At 42.5% G+C, this 15,805-nt stretch overlaps 1 protein-coding gene across 5 annotated transcripts in view; it reads left to right on the top strand.

The window, feature by feature from the left end:
* TMEM245 (transmembrane protein 245) overlaps positions 1 to 14,103 on the top strand; it is a 102,759-nt gene extending 88,656 nt beyond the window's left edge. For 4 of the 5 annotated variants that reach the window (XM_078436601.2, XM_060609100.3, XM_060609099.3 and 1 more), the window contains one exon: positions 8,733 to 14,103. In XM_078436601.2, the coding sequence (XP_078292727.1) occupies positions 8,733 to 8,778 (46 nt within the window). In that variant the 3' untranslated portion in view covers positions 8,779 to 14,103. Of the gene's footprint in view, positions 1 to 3,396; positions 3,976 to 8,732 lie in introns of those variants that run through there. The other variant, XM_060609101.3, reaches the window with a different exon arrangement.
* The last annotated feature ends 1,702 nt before the right edge of the window (positions 14,104 to 15,805 follow it).

The following is a 15,805-nucleotide window of genomic DNA, read 5'->3' as shown; positions in this document are numbered from 1 at the left end:
ATGACCGTAAATTATATTCCTGTTTGAACCTTCTTGTATATTCTGTATTTCCTTACTTTATACAACTTTTTGCTTTTCTTTGCGTTATAAAGGTCCTGTTTTTTGTTGACTTTGTTTTCTGAGTACTCCTAACTAGCCTCAAGCTATGTGCCGGCTGTTTGCATCTCCTCGATCAGGATATTAGTTGCAATGAGTATGCTACGAGCTTTTTCTTCCTGGTAAAGTCTCTGCTGGAGCCTTCTCATCTGCTCCAGTGGATGCCGGCTGCCCTTTCGCCTACTCTTCAGCTATCAGCTGTCATTCCCTCAGTTCTCCCCTGTGTTGGAATGCTTACTTCCTGTATAATTTCCCATATCATTTTCTTTCCTGATTTATTTCCTTTTTGTTGGAGCACAGCCTCCTATAGATTTTTGGGAAAGAATGCATAGGAAATGAGTTTTGGTGATGATATAGGACTGGAAAGTTTTCTCTTAAGGCTGTACTTAATAGCTTGCCTCGGTTTAGAATTTTATGTTTGAAAATTTTTACCTTTAGACTTTGTCTATTTCTTCATTGTGTTCTGGCTTCCATGGTTGTTAAAAGTCTGAAGCCATTCTGATTCCTGGTTCTTTGTAATTTATTTGAAAACCGATAGGATGCTCTTATTTTACTTTACTTTTTTTTGTTGGTGTTCGGATTGGTGCTGGATGAGACCTTTAAAATTGGAAACTTATGTTCTGTAGTCCTAAAGTTTTTCTTGAATTATTTGATCTGTGATTTCCTTCTCGCCCTTTCAGAAACTTATTTTGATGTTGAGTCTTATTCACTGGTCATCTCATTTTCTTATCTCTGCTGTTTTTCCATTTCTGATTCTTTGCTTCCATTTTCTGGGTGATTTCTTCAACTTTATTTTCCAATCCCTCCATAGAGATTTCCATTCTTACCACATTTTTTTTTTTTCAGACTGGTTTATTGAGGTGTTATTTACATAGGTAAAATCTACCTTTTTAGGATTCAGGTATTTATTAGTGTGTGTGTGTGTGTGTGTGTGTGTGTGTGTGTGTGAGATGCATAGTAAATTACCACTAAGTTAGTGGCTTAAAACAACATACATTTATTATATTAAAGTTTTCATGGGTCGGCAGTCCGGGCACAGGGTGGCCGAATTGTCTGCTTCGGCTCTGACAGGGCTGCGGTCAAGGTGTCAGCTGGAGCTGGGGTTTCATCCCTGGGCTGGGTTTCAAGCTTGCTTCTTGTTGGCAGAGTTCATTTTCTTGCAGGTGTAGAACTGAGACTTGGCAGCTATCCATAGGCAGTTTCCTAACATGGCTGTTTGCGTCTTCGAGGCCAACAGAAGAGCATTTTCCTGGCTTCTCTTTCTGACCACTAAGACTCCTTTTTATTTTTTTTAAATTTTTTTTCCAATGTTTGTTTATTTTTGAGACACAGAGAGACAGAGCATGAACGGGGGAGGGCCAGAGAGAGAGGGAGACACAGAGTCGGAAGCCGGCTCCAGGCTCCGAGCTGTCAGCAGAGAGCCCGACGCAGGGCTCGAACTCACAGACCGTGAGATCATGACCTGAGCCGAAGTTGGACGCTTAACCGACTGAGCCACCCCGGTGCCCCTAAGACTCCTTTTTAAAGAGCTTGCCTGAATAGGTGCGGCCCACCCAGTATGCTCTGCTTTTGATTAATTTTTTTAATCCTTTTCTTATTTTTTAAGTTTATTTACTTATTTTTGAGAGAGAGAGAGAGAGCACAAGCAGGGGAGGGACAGAGAGAAGGAGAGACAGAATCCCAAGCATTTTCTGCCAGTGATAGGGGCAGTTGGTTGGCCAGGTGGAGGTAGGTGAGGATATTGGAGCAGTGGAGTCGTGCTGCTTTTTAAACAGACTTGAAGACAGTTCTGCTGTATTTAGCCCCACCTAACACCACTTCCGGAAGTTTACTTGGTATCACCAGTTCCTGAGCCTCATGAGAGATTTTATGGAATAAGTCAAATAGTTTCCTGGCTTTTTCCACTACTGGTCTAGGATCAGCTTTTAGGGTATGCTGGGTCAGAGCAGTTGTCCCACCTGCTTTCCATCTTCTAAAAGTTTATTGCTCTTGGGGCACCTGGATGGCTCAGTCAAAGCTTCCCGACTCTTGCTTTTCAGCTCAGGTCATGATCTTCGGTTTATGGAATTGAATCCCTCATCGGGCTCTGTGTTGACAGCATGGAACCTGCTTGGGATTCTCTTTCTCTCTCTCTCTCCCTCTCAAAATAAATAAACAAACATTAAAAATAAATAAATATGCTTTAAAGGTTTATTGCTCTTACCTCTTATATTCTCTTAAAAAATTTTTTTCCAGATAAATTTATGCCTTAAAAAAATTACCATTACTGGCATTTTAATAGGGTTTTGAGAGGGCCTGAAGGAAACATGAGTTCCAAACCTCACCCTTCAGTGGGAAGTCTAAAGGAGACCTTAAACAGTAACAAACATCACCTCTGCTGACACTTGCTGGGATGAAGTTCTGTGGTAAAACTTTACGTGTGTGATTTTATTTAATCTGTCCAGTGTTCACATATGAGGTTAGGAGCTGTAGGTTTCCATGTTTTATAGATGAGGGAATCAAGGCTTAGAGAGGTTAGCTTGCCCCTAGTCACATAGCTAAAAAGCAGGTGAGCTGGTGCCTTTGAACCAATGATCTTTCTCTTCCTTCTTGAGCCATCCTCCACCCTTCCACCAGAACAAATGTTCCCGTTTCCTACCTCGGGGAATGCTATACTCCACTTCCATATGTCAGTTTGTGGTCATTCTTCCTGCTCCCCGTCTCCTCAGTCACCACCCTTACCAAGTCCTGTCTGCTTTCCCTCAGATCTCTTCTTCCTCTGTGTCTGAGGCCCTGAGAGAACGCCCGTATGGCAGCAGCTCAGACAGCTCGAGGAAACATGTCAGGATCAGATCATGTAGGGTCTTGCAGGCCACGTCAAGGACTTTGATCTTCCTCCTAAAGCCAACGGGAGGCCATTTTTGTGGCCATGCCCCTGGTCTGAGCTGGGCGCAGCTGCTGCGTTTCTCACCCGGACTGTGTGGTCATCGTGGTCTCTAACCAGTCTCCCAGCCTCCTCTCTCACGGTTCTCTAGTTCCTTCACACTGCAGCTCACTTGTTCTCTTCCAAACGCAAGCATATCTGATCACAATACTCACTTACCAAAAATGGCCTCCCGTTGGTTTTAGGAGGAAGATCAAAGTCCTTGACGTGGCTTGCAAGATCCTGCATGACCTGATCCTGACATGTTTGTTCTTGCTGTCTGAGCTGCTGCCACACTGGCGTTCTCTCAGGGCCTCAGACACAGCAGGCTTGCTGCGGTGCGATAGCAGAGGCTGGATGGTGACATTTCATTAGGCAGACATACCTTCTGTTTGCAGAGGCAGGCCATGGCAGCTGACGGTACCCATCTGCGAGACTGCTTCTGTGTACTCCCATCTGTCTTCAGACGGATCGACAACTATCCACCTAAGGAAGAACGAAGGGGGGAGGGCCCCCTTTCTTTGATCTTCAGTGTTGATAGTGGTGTTTGCAGTATGATGGGGGTGGATGTCACAGACACCGCACAGTGTAAGGCTCCCAACTATTTTGCCTTGATTCAGTAATTCGAGCACATCACCTCCTCTGTTCTCTGTCGACACTGGGTCTGTCTGGGAGGTGTGGGGGAGGGCAAAAACTCTCCTGCAGTCATGTGTCTTACAGTACTTCCTTGACTTTTAGACAGGATATTCAGATTTGCTTTGATATACTTATTTTACTCCTACCAAAAACTGAGCAGCAAAACCTGCAAGAAGGAAGGAGGAACATATCCCAGGGACTCCTCCAGGAATGCTGTTCTCTGTATTAAGGTTTTCCTTCCCTCTGTCACATCATGACAGTACGGAGTGCGACGCTGGAATGTGGTCCTTTAGGAACTCAACTTAATCTTTCACTAGCAGGAGTTATTAGTAGCCCATTGCTGTTTTTAGAAGCATTCTTTTAATCAGAGTGTGAATATCTTTCATAGTTTAATTTCCGAAGTTAAATCAAAAATGAGTGTCATGTTGTAAAAGAAATCATTTAGTAATTAAACTAAGGTTTAACGCGTCCAACTTTATAGAGCAAGAAGTTTTTTTTTTTTCCTTGTCTTTGCAAAATGAGCTACGAAGGTGTTCTCCAAAAAGTATCACCACTGCCACAGACCTTTACGTTAACGTTCAGAATATCAGCTGGAGTGCCCCTCACTCCCTGTCATGCTAGTTTGGGCTGATGAGGAAAGAAAGAGAATTGAAGGAGGGAAGGGACGTACTTGGCTCACGCTCTGTTCACTGGTGCCTCTCCTTTGCTTCTGTCACTTGAAAACATCCTGAATCCTCTCATTCCTCTGTATTTCCAGTGGTATCACCCAGTGCTGGGCTTACTCAGTAGCCTCTCCACTGGTCCCTGCACTCTGCTCTGTAGTGCAGCCTCTCTGGTTTTCCTTCTTCTTTTTTTTTTTAATAATTTTTTTTTTTATTTTTGAGAGAGAGAGAGAGAGAGAGAGAGTGCAAGCAGGGGAGGGGCAGAGAGACAGGGAGACACAGAATCCGAAGCAGGCTCCAGGCTCCAAGCTGTTAGCACAGAGCCCGACGGAAGGCTCGAACTCATGAGCTGCGAGATCATGACCTGAGGTGAAGTCGGACGCTTAGCCTCCTGAGCCACCCAGGTGCCCCGCCTCTCTGGTTTTTCTGAGGCATACATGTTATGTATGTCTACTGATAAAATTCCCACAGTAGCTTCCATGGCCTTCAAGATAGAGTGGGGACTTTAGGTTGGCCCATCAGACTTCCTTCCTGCCTTCTGTCTATATCTGTAGACTCTTCTCCCTCTCCGCTGCCATACTGAACTTGTTTTAGTTCTCTGAAGTCATTGTCATCTTTGCACATGTTTTCCCTCTTTGTAAAGAATACCACACCCTTTCCAGCCAAGCCCGGTACCGTGGCCTGTCCTCAGAGTACTCTTCTTCTGAGAAACATTGCCAGAACTCTCTGGGCTAGGTAAGATGTCCCTGCTTCATGGTCTCCTCACCCCACAGCATCTTGTACTTATCCTCTTGGAACTTAACACACATTATATTTGTGTAGGTTTAATTAATTGTCTTTCCTAGTCGCCAGGAAACTTTCTCAAAGTAGGCACTATGTCTCATCTGTTTGCCACCCTTTTACCATTCTTAGCATGACGTCCAGCACATAGAAAATGCCCAGTGAACATTTGGTGAATTCATAGGTTAGTAAAACCAAGAACAGATCAGATAAAAAGATTTTTGCAATATCACCTTGAGGCTGATAAAAGAGGATGGAACACAGTGAAGCCCAGCCTTAGAGCTGTGTTCCAAATTAGTTGGAAAGGAAGGGATGTGCATAATAGTGATGACATGTGCTCTGTCACATGATTGTGTACCTGTGTGCTAAGTGAGAGTTTAGGAAATAGACACTCAGCTATGCCAGGCCAACTAAGTCAGTTAAAGCTTTTGATTTTTAAATGTCCAAAATTTATTCTGTACTTCTAGGAAGAAAGGAGTCAACAGCTCTTGAGATGTTAAATCAGAACAAGTTTAAACATTTACATAAAGGAATTTTTAAAAATCTCACTGAAACTTTGAGGGAGGAAGATTCAGAAACATTTTCAAGGAGCCAGGGATTGTAAATGAGAAATCACACCACACAGTCTCCATTGCCATTAAAGGACCTGTAAAATGTTAATAGCAGTCTCTGTCCCTCCAGGCACATGTCCTGTTCTGCATTTCTTGCTCTTATATGAGAAATCTTACCACTGTAGTTCTTTTTTTTTTTTTTTTTTTTTTTTTTTAAAGTTTATTTATTTTGAGAGAAAGATTGCACAAGCAGGGGAGGGGCAGAGAGGGAGGGAGAGAGAGTATCCCAAGCAGGCTCTGTACTGTCAGCGCAGAGCCTGACTCAGGGCTCTGTCTCACGAACCTTGAGATCATGATCTGAGCGAAAAATCCAGAGTCAGACACTTAACTGACTGAGCCACCCAGGCGCCCCCACCACTGTAGTTCTTAGCATAATGATCCTTATGGTTTGGAAAAGAATATTGTATTTAGATGATTGAGTAGGACTCTTCTAGAAATACTGTCAATGCAGTATTCTCCCTTTGTTTCTTCCTACTCTAGGAAGTTCAAGTTTAATGAGCCCTGCTGATTAGTTAGCTCAATGCCTCTCAATGAGGACCGAAATAAATCATTTCTGTGTTGCTAGATTAGAGAGTTTGTTTTCCGAGATATACAGGTTTGTTGAATATCAGTGTTCTGTAGGCTTCTACCCCCTACCCTCACGCACACACTCCCCTACCATCGCCACTCAAAACATCTAGAGAAGATAGAATGTTGAGTTAGAAAACTGTAGATAACTTTTCTCAGCTTGCTTCACTTTGTTTTCTTTTTTCTGGGTCCTTTTGGAGGCCTTCTTGGCCTGAGGGCTGAACTGAATAGTAGGTATAAATTTCAAGGTTACAGCTAAGCTTACTTGTCAACAGAAAGCAGTCACCAGGCCAACCACACTCTTAATCTTATTTCATGCATCTTTGCCCTGAGGCAGAAATTTCCATTCACAATTTAGAGGAGTTGAACAGAGATTCAAATTTGCAGGTATCTTAGAAATGTGAAAAGATGTCACAGGATGAATTTAGAAACCTGTTTGTTGCATATTGGGAAATGCCTTTTAATATTGGCCAGTTTTGGGTTATTGGTTTTAAAGATTTTCCAGGGGTCCCTAAATTGAGTACTATTTATGAAATTCATGTCATCTGAGACAGCTTGTAGACAACTGTACGCAAATGTAGGAACACAAATTTAGGTGAGATTGTGAAAAATAGACACATAGTCAGCTAGGGGCAGTGGTTGGGGGGGTGGGCGGGGGGGGGGGGCATGAGTTTTGCTCCCATCAGGAGATACTTGACAATGTATAGAGACATTTTGATTGTCACAAGTTCAGATAGAGGCAGCAATGGTGCTAAACATCTGAATAGTGCACAGAAATGTTGATGGTGCTGCTGTTGAGAAACCCCAATTTGATGTGCGGAGAGATAGTAACACATATAAAATCTGTGTGTATATAAATCTTTGTTTTGGGGGATTTCATTCAGAGTGTAAAAAATATTTAAGGAAACAAAATTCATTCCAATTTTTTGACCTGCCAGCATATATTTAACATTGTGAGTTTGGCCACGACACATGCAAACCCTTTCAAAGCCATAGCCTGGAAGCTTGTCCACTCCTCAGAGCTGTTCCTTTGGAAGCGGAGCTGTGCTAGTTAGGGGTGCGTGTTGGAGGGATGAGGGGTTAGGGCGCCCACCGGTGAGGCAGCCTGGAGATAACAGAGCATCCTTGAATGTAATCTCTCTTCTCTAAGATTCTACCTGTGCCCTCTTGATTCTGAAGTACTTCGTAGCTCGTGCTAGAGTGTTAGTCTTTACCTCTGCTCCACCCCGCTGGCCCTCCTCATTGTGTGAAAAGAACATTGAGAAAACAAAGGAATAAGGCAAAAGGGGTAAGAGAGGTGGCATGAATGTGGAACTGAAGCCGAAGTTCAGATTATTTGCTTTATGTATCTGTACCCAATGACAACTTCTTGTCATCTTTTGTTTCTACAACTGAATTGGTCTCTGAATTTTTTGGAATAGTTTCCTTACAGTCTACTTTGGGTCTATTTGTAATGAGAACATTGAGTAATCTGTTTACAGTAACCAACACTTGGTTATAGGTATGAAAATAAAATGGGCTTTATTCGACGGATAAACTAAGACGGTTCAACATATTACAGTGATGTGGCTGCAAATTGATATAACTTGGAGACTTGAGAATTGTTCTGAAAAATGTAAACATTTTAACTTAACTATTTTTCTGAGTTCCTAGTTGGTGATTATGTTGTAAAGGAGCAACATCACTTGTGCCTGAAAGGGTGATACATGTGTGCTTTGTCTCTTTATCATTTAAGATAGATTTGACTGTATGTAAGCAGAAAAACAAAAAGCGAGAAACCCCACCGTCAACAGAACTCAAAATAACAGTGACTTAGAACTGTGAGCCAAAGGTTTATTTCTTAGGCAAAAGAAGCCAGAGGTAGGCAGTCTGGGGCTCGTATGACTGTCCCACAAACATTTAGTCTTGAATCCTGTTCTGCCAGCCTTGGCATGAGGTCTTTTCGTGTAAGATGGGTTCTTGAGCACATCATTGATAAACTCTGACCTGGCTACTGCAGATACAGACCTGACTGGGTGACATCCTTCTAGCCTGGGCATGTAAATGATGGAGCAGAGGTGAGCTAGCTACAGCAGTCCTGAGGTCAGCACCTTGGATATGTAGCAGGCCACATCCAGCCAGACCAGATATTAGGAGTCTGGGGAAATCATCTTGGAAGGGAGACCATGGACCCAGCAACAAACTAGAGTTCTTGTTACCAAAAACAGAGATAACTAGCAGACTTTGAAGTAATACTCAGTGAAAGTCCTAGCAAAAAATAGTGACTATCTGACCTCGTCAGGGCTCTCCGGTTATAAAAATAAGATATTGTTCTATGGTAACTAACTACTGGTTGGATACTGTTTTGGTTTTGTTTTGTTTTGTTTTTTCATGTATCTCTTTGGTTTTATTCCCCCCCCCCCCCCCCCCCCCCCCCCCCCGCCCCGCGCATCCCTTTTCCAAAAGCAGAACTAATCGTTCTCCTCTTTTCTCCTTCAGGACTTTTCATGATATTTCTGAGGATCTGAAATCTTCAGTAGACTGACATGGTTTCCCCCGCAGTGATTTCTGTAGGAGGCTCCGTCTTGATAGTGAGTTCAGCTCAGCTGTGGCCTTCTGTCCTTTCATCCGTGCCTAGCAAGCAGAGCCCGGAAAAGAAGCAGAACCCTCCTGGCCTTCCCTACAGAATGCCTGGACAAGAGAGAGCTCGCTGTGGGGTGCTTTCCATTTTAAAGCACGGCTTTAGAGCTCAGAATTGTGGTTTGCTCACTTAATTGTTGCTAGGATGGCTTGAAGAGTTTCGATTTATACACTGGTACCATGGCTTGAAGTTTCCCACTTTGGTTATCTATATTATTATAATATGTATTTATAAAGTTATTTCAAGAGCCCTAAACTACCTGCTGTTAAAAGTATTTACAGTGTAATTTTCTCCTGCTTTAAGGAATCTGTTCTTAAACTTTTCTATGGTCGTCACTTTTTAATGAAGAGGGTTTTCACTTTTGAATTTGCAGTTTCTTGAGCAGGAAAAAGGAGTCGTCTTCCCTTCTTCCACCGTGTATGGTCCCCTTTGTAAGAAAGAACAAATCTTAAGTGTAAGACGGGGTGGCTTATTTGAATGTCAGTTAGTTGTGTGTTACAGCCATAGGAGACACAGAAAGACTGTCTCTGCCCCCCCACCCCCCCTTCTCTTCCTTCCATCCACCATTACACTATGACCAACTTTCTAAAACTTGGTTGACCACTTTGAAGTAAAATACTGATTAAGCTGCTATTAATGGTAACAGTATGACAGAATTCACGTTGTGGTTCAGTTTTTCTTTCCAGATACTTTAAGTGAAAAATCTCAGGAGTAGCAGTTCTCTGAGTTGTTGAATGTATCCCTGTTTGCTTATTTGAAATTCTGCCAATTAGTTACTTATTAGCAGTAGAATGTTACATTTATGTAGTATTTTTCCATCACTTAGCACAGTGCCTTGCACATAAGACTCTAGATGAAGGCTTGTTGAATTATGACTTTTTTAAGTATCTCAGATATCACAATAACCAGCATAGCGCTTTATATCTTACAAGTCGTTTTGCGCACATTTTTTCACAGCCACTCCCCATCAGCTTTCATGTAGCTTTATATTATTTTAGAACTGTTTCATACAGACGGGGAAACTAAGGTTCAGAAAAATTTAGTAAGATTTTTACCTCAAATCTTTCTGACTTGATAGTCTGCAGACCGTTCTGTACTGTAACATTTCTTCCAGTATCTTCCACAGTTTTCCTAGTGTTTGTCCTACAGTTAATGACAAGGCTGGGACTGGAACCTGGCTCTTAGCTCTGTGCCCTTTCCACTGTATAATGCAATCATTAGGCTCTTTATCTGTCCCCAAGGGAATATGGAGGAGAAAGGGTTCCTAAGTATCAAAGACCTCCCTTTGGAAAACGAAGGTGGAAGTCTTTTTTTTTTTTTTTTTTTCTAAAACATTGTCTCCCTAAAGCATAGTTAATAATAATTAGCTTAAATTTATTCTGATATTACTTAAGAAATTAGGTCCATCTAGGAAAGAGGCTACTGTGAGGGCTTGACTTTATACACTAGACTACATGCAGGTCTCTTATTTTTACTGTCACAATCTGATGTTACACTGAGTGTTCCTTTGGCCACTAACTGACTTCTGCTTTTCTTCAGTCATTTGTTCAGGAAAACTTGTCAAGAGTTTGCCAGCTCTGGTTCCCATGCCAAGTACTGTACGGGGTGCCACAGGCAATCATAAGAAGCCCTTCTCTCACCTTGAATCTTGGCCACATCATGTGCGTTACTAAAATTGAAATTTTTGCATTAAAAGGCTTAAAGAAATCATATTTGTTTTTGTTAATTGTATGCTGGTTAAGTTTATAGCTATAGTTGGCACATAGTCAAAAGAGAGAAGCATTATATACACAGTGAGTTTCATCTGCATATACAAATTATGTTCCTCTAAAGTGTTTTTAGCTGTATGAAGTGTTACGGAAAAAACTAACCTTGAGCTAATGTGTGGCTGTTGCTGGTCATAATTACTGGTATAAATACCAGGATCAAAGAAGGGAACTTAGAGCCCTAAGACAAGATTTTAGAGCTGCCAAAATTGACGATGACATCATATCACCTGAAATATCAGGAGCAGAGGTACCCCCAGAGTGCTACACAGTCCTCATCAGGAGACTGGAACTGCCCCAGTGCTCCAGCGACCGCGTAATGACTCAGAAAGTCAGCCAGCTCTAGGACGTCTTCCTGGAACCCCCAAACAGAGAAACACATCTCTTTGGATATAGTGAAGAGGGTTTACAGAAGTTTCACAGGACACAGATCACGTGGTGTGAAAAGGGGCGAGTCTCGAGCTCTGGTCTCAGAAATGACGTGTCCCCGATTCTCAGGATTTGTCCCAGAAAAAGTCTCCCTAGGAGTGGACAGTGCATTGATGAAGTGGCTTCTGTAAAAACGGATCCAGAAATCTTACCACAATGTCTTACATTTATTTTATAGCTTCATTAAAGATTAGTTTTAAGTTCATATTCACTAGTTCAGTTGTAAACCAAATCGGGGGATGGGAGAAAATGAAAGTCTCCACACAGATGTGCTCCTCTCTTTTCTGGGAAAGAATAAGGTATAGGGTTTTTAGCATAAACTCCATGCCCTATAAATTCTTCTTCGGTTCCAAAATTCCTGTCACATTCTCTGTTCCTGGAAGTGATCTCTTGTCAGACTGCCTGAGATACAAGTCTTATTTATGTTTAAATTTGTGAGGATTCCTAACACTCTCTTCCATTAGAGGTAGTTAGCTGGCAGAATTTTCCTGTGACTTGTGACACTGGTGTAGACGGACTCTTGACAAGGTCAAGAAGTGTAATGGAGGCTTGCTGTATTTAAACTCAGAACCTTTGGAAATAGCAGCTGCATATTCCAGTTAAAGGGTGGCTAAAGGGCTTGCAGCTGAGGTCCTCTGGCTAATGTTGGTCTTAAATACCCATTGTGACCCTAATCCTACCCCTAGTTCCCACATTGGTTGCATTTAGTGCTTCAGGATGTGTCACTACTGGGCAAGAGATACTCAGAGATTCAGGCCATGAAGGGTTTGATTAGAGCAAAGGAATTTTAGTGAGCTATCCAGGGCTCTCAACCTCAGGGTTTATAGGAAAAACCCCTTCATAACTTCCCATCCTCTGGTCCTGACTGGCAGTTTCCTCTCTTGGTCTTTCGAGACCCTTACAAGAGTATTATAGTAGGCATTTCACATTGGAAATAGCCTATGGCAGTATATTTCCAAGTGTTAGTTCCAGCTAAGAGCAAGTACTTTATTTTTATTTTTATTTTTTTAACATTTATTTTTGAGACAGAGAGAGAGAGAGCATGAACAGGGGAGGGTCAGAGAAAGAGGGAGACACAGAATCTGAAACAGGCTCCAGGCTCTGAGCTGTCAGCACAGAGCTTGACGCGGGGCTCGAACCCATGGACTGCGAGATCATGACCTGAGCCGAAGTCGGACGCTTAACCGACTGAGCCACCCAGGTGCCCCCAAGTACTTGATTTTTTATTCATTTTTTGTCCTTACACAATTGCCATCAAAATATATTCATTAATTGAGGACCTGCAAAAATATGCACATGGTAACTGAAACCACTGAGCAGTTATTTTTTGACAGTTTAAAAATAATCAAAAGAATTGTAAATCAAGATGTTCTCTCTACTAGAGTCATAAAAATTCTGTGCCAGAATGGGCCTTCTATAATTAGGTGATCCTGTCATTTTTCTAGGGGAGAAAAATCCATAGGCTTTTCTAGCACAGAGCTAGTAACAATTCTGAGTAGAATGCGGTTCTTTTGTCTCTCTTTTTTTTAATGTTTATTTACTTTTCAGAGAGTGAGTGGGGAGGGGCAGAGAGAGAGGGAGACAGAATTCCACGCAGGCTCTGCACAGACAGCAGAGAGCCCGATGCAGGGCTCGAACCCACAAACTGTGAGATCATGACCTAAGCTGAAGTCAGAACCTTAACCTACTGAGTCACCCAGGTGCCCCCAGTGTTTTGTTTTGTTTTGTTTTTCTCTTAGCCCATGTTCTACTTCTCTTCCCTTTCCCTTTTGGTTGAGCAGCTTTTGGAAAAACGTGTTCCTTATGGCAGTAGTTCCAAGGGATGTTATTAGATGTTATAAGAAGTGTATATGAAGGGAAGGGACTCTATGGTCAATTAAAATTGAGGAATTCTGAGTTTGTTTCCTTTCGGTGGGACTTCCTAGAGTTTTTAAACCTGCTGTTAAATATTGTGAATTTATGAGGGGACAAAGACTTTACTAGACTTACTTGACCTTAAACTGCTCCCCTGCCCTCCCCCTCTTAGCAGAGCTTCTCCAAGGACTTCTTGTCCTTTGGGAAACATGGCTTTCGAGGAAGTTTACAGCTCTTTTAGGAGACATCCTTAATGGAAACCCTGAATGGTAAATCTGTTACCATGGTTCCATGTAAACTGTAATAAATCTCAGAGTTTAATGAGATACCAGAAAGAAAACATATTTGCTGTTCAGAGCTATACATAAAGTATAGAGATTCTTTTCCACCTATTATGGTGTGTAAAATCAGTATTTGTGTTTAGTTTTGCAAGTTTTTCAAGAATCTATTAATGTGCAAATATAGTGGTGGTGTATTGATATTACATTTTAATAATGCTTTTGTATGTCACTTTATAGTTTTCAGACTGCTTTCATAACAACCCTGTGAGATAGGCAGGTGTTAAGTATTATTGAATGAGGCATTGGAGGCTCAGAAAGGTTTTTTTTGTGATTTTTCCCTTAAGTTTATACCACAAAATTATGGAGCCAGAATTCACTTGCAGAACTTCTGACTCCAAGTCCAGAGTTCTTTCCTCCACACCTGGTTTCTTATTTTAATTCTTGCTTTATATCTTAAAATGAAAGGTGTGGAAGTGAATCTTCAAATAACATGTTGGCTTATTATCAAATCCTATTTCTTTTTTTTTTTTTTTTGCAGTGGCCCAGAAAGTGTAACTCTTATTATAGCTATCCCAAAGAAGATCCTTTTTCTGTCCTTTGTAGTGCCCCTTGTTTGGGTGACTGGAGGATATTTCAGATACCATTTGATTTTAAAACCAAGACTGGGTGTATAGTTGTAATTGCCTCTATAACTTTTGGAAAGGTATCATCTCTGCATTCTCAGGCAAAGTAGAGATGGTTTGAAGGCAAAAAGAGTTTGTTCAAATACAATACATATTCTTTATTCTCACACAGAGCCTACTTCTTAGCTTTAACTTGCTTTGACAACCTACTGATGTAACTTCTTTGTACATGTGAAATATTTATATTTTGAAATAAAATTACTAGTGTTAAATGAATCAGGTGGTAAACTTAGTCTCATTTCTGTTGAGAAATTTGATCTTCAGTGAAGTGAAACTTTCACGAATACATCTGTCTCTTACTTAGGCCTTAAATATTTTCCTTTGGCACCAATGCCTACACTGAATTTTTATGTAATATGGGCAACTTACATAAGGGAAGATGTGTCTGGAGAGTGGATGCTGGGCACTAAAGAGGTGAAAAGGTCCAACGCTGAGGCTGGAGCCCTCAGTGCACTCGTGAAGGTGGCCTTGGTAGACAAGGAAGTGGTAAGGTAAGTGGCTGGGGAGTAAGAATCCGAGGAAAAGCTGGTTAAAGGAACTGCACATTTTGCATGAAGAAAACAAGCCCATGTTAATGGCTATCTTCAACAGCAAAGATAAACGTGCAGCACTGGCAGATGGAGTTGAACCCCCACATGGGAAGCACATTTCAACAAGTGCTTGGGAAGGAGCCTCTGACACTTGGGGCTGGTGGTATTCTGCTCATCAATCTGACATCGATGGAGAAATGATCCTGGCAAAAAGTGAAAGGGTGGACTCACCAGCCTCGGATTATTTTCTACTCTGCTAGTTGCTTATTGGCAGATAGGCTAGTTCACAAATATTTCTCCATGCTTCTCAGTCTATTGCTTGAGCCTAGGACCCCTTCACTGGGTGTGTTTCTGACAGCTGCCTTTTTGGCTTTGCTTCTGGAACTCCTGAGGAAAGCGGTGTTCAGCCCTCCCTCCCATCCGATTATGCGGGGGCTCCCGGATAGGTTTACCTTTAAGTGAGTTTAACCAGGAATATACACTAATGGTCTTTTTTTTTTTTTTTTTTTTTAAGAGAGAGCACCCACAAGTAGGGGAGAAGGGCAGGGGGAAGGGGGAGGGAGGAAGAGAGGGAGAGAGAGTATCTTAAGCAGGGTCCAGGCTCAGCCCAGAGCCCCACATGGGGCTTGATCTCATGATCCTGGGATCACAACCTGAACCAAAATCAAGAGTCAGAGCCTCAACCAACTGAGCTGACCGATCTTTTCAGTCAATAAACAGCTATTAGGAAACTGCTCTGGCGTAGCCCTAGGAAAAGTAATTCTGAAAAGTAGTTTTAAAATGTAAAAGTGTTGAACAGTAGATGAAGCTTCCCATATGCTCTAGTTAATTTCCTTTTGAAAAGTAGCCTGAAAGATACCCAAATCACTGTCTCCTTGCCAAGTACCCAGGTACTCCTTAAGACTGCATCATCATATGTTTCATGCTCAATCGAGCCCAAATTATGAGAAAGGGTCAGAAGAGGAGCAGGGGGAAATGGGACCTTCCGGAGAAGCCCCAGAAAGACGCTTTACCGGTAGAATTCCTGTCTCAGGGTAGAAGACCCTTCCTACGCACCTGACTGTGGTTCTGCTCTACCAGTTAGTTCAGCTTCCAGAAGTCATCGTGGGAATCGGAGTTAGAACCAGTCACCTATCAGGAGGACGAAACGCTTTGCTAGGGACGATTGTCCTTGCCTCGGTAAGAGGCCACGTGGCCGTGGGAGGCTGGCAGGTGTCTGGTTTAATCAGCCCTGGCGAGAGAGAGAGAGAGAGAGAGAGAGAGAGAGATACGGGGCGGGGAAGGGGGACAGACAGACTGACCCTCTCGCCGGGCGAGAGGGCGAACCCTAGACCCGAGCGCGCGGGGGCGTGGCCTCCGGGGGGCGGGGCCCCCGGGGGCGGGGCCTT

The sequence above is a fragment of the Panthera onca genome, chromosome D4, assembly GCF_046562875.1.
Source record: "Panthera onca isolate mPanOnc1 chromosome D4, mPanOnc1 haplotype 2, whole genome shotgun sequence".
NCBI lineage: Eukaryota > Metazoa > Chordata > Mammalia > Carnivora > Felidae > Panthera > Panthera onca.
This window is presented reverse-complemented; position numbering and strand designations above follow the sequence as displayed.